This window comes from Centruroides sculpturatus, unplaced genomic scaffold (assembly GCF_000671375.1).
Source record: "Centruroides sculpturatus isolate CEXI.00-Female unplaced genomic scaffold, Cexi_2.0 scaffold819, whole genome shotgun sequence".
Classification (NCBI taxonomy): domain Eukaryota; kingdom Metazoa; phylum Arthropoda; class Arachnida; order Scorpiones; family Buthidae; genus Centruroides; species Centruroides sculpturatus.
Genome location: NW_019385148.1, coordinates 161,014 through 164,947, shown reverse-complemented (window position 1 = coordinate 164,947; position 3,934 = coordinate 161,014). Strand labels below are relative to the sequence as shown.

Genomic DNA, 3,934 nt, shown 5'->3' with positions numbered 1-3,934 from the left:
ATATATATTAATGTATTATATATAAATGTATATATATTTTTTGCACTAAATATTCATTAATTTATAAGTATTAGGGGGAAAAAATGAAAATAAATTGTTTAATTTAAAATGGAAGTCGTCTTTGATTTTAAGACTTAAGATGGCAGCACAGGAAAATAGATTTAATTTTTCAAAAATCTATTTTAATTAATTCAGTTTTTTTATTATGATGTCATTGATTACTGTATATAACACGGGTGGAAATGTAAATTTAAAATTCAAATACATTTCCAAAAAGTAATGAACGACTGATGGTTTTAATTTATTTACTTCAAAATAGATAGGAGAGAATTTGCATTTGAAAGTGCTTTTTCTATTTTTTTTTTTCTCTTCTCAATTAAATTTACTAGGAAAATGACAAACAAGAGATAAAGTTAGTATCTAGCATAGAAACAAACTATTTTAGTTGATATGTTGTGCTGTAAAGTAGCATGTTATCTAATCAAGTGAAATAGCATACTAATGGAGGCGATAAAAGCTTACCAGAATTACTTCCATTGAAAATGCCATTTTTAATATATTACTATAAATAGAAAGATAAAACCTTGTAAAGGATGTTTTTGTATATAAATTGTTACATAAATTAGTAAACAGGCCAATAAATTGGGTTTCTTTGTTAAATTTTCTTATTGGCAAAATCTAAAAGAAAAAAGAAATAAATAAAGAAAAACGATCTTTATGGTATTCTTTACTCTAGAATGCACTGAGACAATATTGATCTAAGGAGACTTTTTAAAATCCACTTTTCCTATTGCAATTCTATTCAAAATAAAAAAAGAAAGGAGTTAAAAAATGTTATGAATAATTCGTGAATTTGTTAAGTATACAAGTTTCCAACTTTGTACTGTTCTTCACTATTTGAGAAAATAAAGAAGGGGAAAAACAAAGTAAAAGTTTAAAAAATATCAGATATAGCTGATTGGTCATGTGAAATAAAAATTTTTATTGCTATAAAAGTATATTTTATTGGCCAACAATTTTTTAAAATTCATATTTTTCCACCTATTGGATTTAATTTAAGAGAGGGAAACTTATCAAATTGGAAGAATGGCTATTTTTTTAAGGAGTAGCTCACTTAATATAACAAGTAATATTTCATAACTGGTTAGTTTACATACTTTAAAAGATAAAAAGTATTACTCAATGCAGTAGATAGTCAATAAAATTAAATTATTTCTTATGACAACCAAGTAATTTTAATATAGTATTTTCTATCTCCCTAACTTGAACGATTTTAACTCTGTTTGAGGCTCCATTTCTACAATTAGTCACTTTATGTTGTCAGAGACTTTTTATTTATTGGTTCACTCTAGATAAATCTTCTTTCTCAAAGACAGAGAGAAAAAAAATTAACTCATTCTTATGCATTTATAGAGGTTAAATATCTTTCACTTTAGCAGTGGAACACTATTTTTCAGTCTGAAAAATGTTTTATTTCTATTGAAATTTCTGTGATTTAAATTCCAATACCATAGTCAGAGAATCATGTAATAATTATTTGAACAAAGCTAAAGTTTAATCTCTCATTAATTTTAATTTTTATTAATTCTTCCTTTGGCTTATTAAATAGTCAAGTAAAGATAATGATTAAAAAAATGTTTAATGTTGAATAATAAAGAAACAAGATGAGTTGTATATGTCATTAAATTAATTATAATTTTATATAGGAAAAAAGGTGATCAATTTTCTAGTTTGATGTGGTGAAAGTGGCATATAAGATTGGTAACAAGCCACAGCGATAAATTAATCACATAGCATTCTCATTAAAATACAATTAATCATCGAAAGCAATGAAGAGTTAAAAATCTTGTTAAAAGGGATTAGATTTGTTTTAACACTTGATAATAATTGAACACGAGTATGCATAAAAGAGCCAAGATAATAATTTTTTCACATCTGGCTAAAGCATTCTTATTAATTATATCAAATTATAATCTTGTTAGTAATTTTTTTGTATGCGTTTTTATTAAATTATTTCAACAATCAGTAATTAGCAGTTTGTAGTAAAGTTAATAAGTGTGTGATTGATTAATTTGATTAGATTAACAATAAACAAGTTCAAACAGTAATTTTAGTATTTTTTACAGGGATTTTCGAAATACTTTTTTGAGACTGTATACAGAGAGTTTATTAATATCATTACCAACTCCAGACTTCAGCATGCCTTATAATGTCATATGCTTGGCATGTACAGTGGTTGCACTGGCATTTGGACCAATTCACAACATTACAACAAAGAGGTAAGTTTTAAAAAATTGATTCTTTCATAAACAGAAGAATGTACATAGGTATATATTTGCAGTTTTTAATGATTTTTGTTTCTAAATAAAAAAATTGTATATACAGAATTTCTGTAATGAAACAGAAGAAAGAAACATTAATCACAAAAATCAAAAGGAAAATATTTGGTGGTTCAAACTCCTGTGATGCTAAAGAACTGTTGGAGAGTAAGAAAGAAAAATAAAAGTATTTGTTTACAGTTGAAACAGTTGAAGAAGGGAATAAAAATGAAAAATATTTTCATTCAGGATTTAAGAAAGCTTATTATGATGTAAAAATTATTGCTGTCCCAGCAACTCTAGCACAGAGTTTAAATCCCGACTGTATGTATTTTTTAATTTTATTTAACATTTTACTATTAATTTATTTTATCATATTGTCAGAATTAGAATTTTTATAATTATTATTTTATGTATAATTTTTATTTTTTATATATCATAAGTCAGATTTAAATTTAAATATTCAGAATGTTTAATTTAATAATATATATTAATGTATTATATATAAATGTATATATATTTTTTGCACTAAATATTCATTAATTTATAAGTATTAGGGGGAAAAAATGAAAATAAATTGTTTAATTTAAAATGGAAGTCGTCTTTGATTTTAAGACTTAAGATGGCAGCACAGGAAAATAGATTTAATTTTTCAAAAATCTATTTTAATTAATTCAGTTTTTTTATTATGATGTCATTGATTACTGTATATAACACGGGTGGAAATGTAAATTTAAAATTCAAATACATTTCCAAAAAGTAATGAACGACTGATGGTTTTAATTTATTTACTTCAAAATAGATAGGAGAGAATTTGCATTTGAAAGTGCTTTTTCTATTTTTTTTTTTCTCTTCTCAATTAAATTTACTAGGAAAATGACAAACAAGAGATAAAGTTAGTATCTAGCATAGAAACAAACTATTTTAGTTGATATGTTGTGCTGTAAAGTAGCATGTTATCTAATCAAGTGAAATAGCATACTAATGGAGGCGATAAAAGCTTACCAGAATTACTTCCATTGAAAATGCCATTTTTAATATATTACTATAAATAGAAAGATAAAACCTTGTAAAGGATGTTTTTGTATATAAATTGTTACATAAATTAGTAAACAGGCCAATAAATTGGGTTTCTTTGTTAAATTTTCTTATTGGCAAAATCTAAAAGAAAAAAGAAATAAATAAAGAAAAACGATCTTTATGGTATTCTTTACTCTAGAATGCACTGAGACAATATTGATCTAAGGAGACTTTTTAAAATCCACTTTTCCTATTGCAATTCTATTCAAAATAAAAAAAGAAAGGAGTTAAAAAATGTTATGAATAATTCGTGAATTTGTTAAGTATACAAGTTTCCAACTTTGTACTGTTCTTCACTATTTGAGAAAATAAAGAAGGGGAAAAACAAAGTAAAAGTTTAAAAAATATCAGATATAGCTGATTGGTCATGTGAAATAAAAATTTTTATTGCTATAAAAGTATATTTTATTGGCTAACAATTTTTTAAAATTCATATTTTTCCACCTATTGGATTTAATTTAAGAGAGGGAAACTTATCAAATTGGAAGAATGGCTATTTTTTTAAGGAGTAGCTCACTTAATATAACAAGTAATAT

At 24.4% G+C, this 3,934-nt stretch overlaps 1 protein-coding gene across 1 annotated transcript in view; it reads left to right on the top strand.

Annotated features, from left to right (window-relative positions):
- Positions 1–2,760, top strand: part of LOC111635449 (GPI transamidase component PIG-T-like) — a 54,553-nt gene extending 51,793 nt beyond the window's left edge. The window contains exons 10-11 of the mRNA XM_023380410.1: positions 2,127–2,279; positions 2,386–2,760. Of these exons, the coding sequence (XP_023236178.1) occupies positions 2,127–2,279; positions 2,386–2,503 (271 nt within the window). The 3' untranslated portion in view covers positions 2,504–2,760. The remainder of the gene's footprint in view (positions 1–2,126; positions 2,280–2,385) is intronic.
- The last annotated feature ends 1,174 nt before the right edge of the window (positions 2,761–3,934 follow it).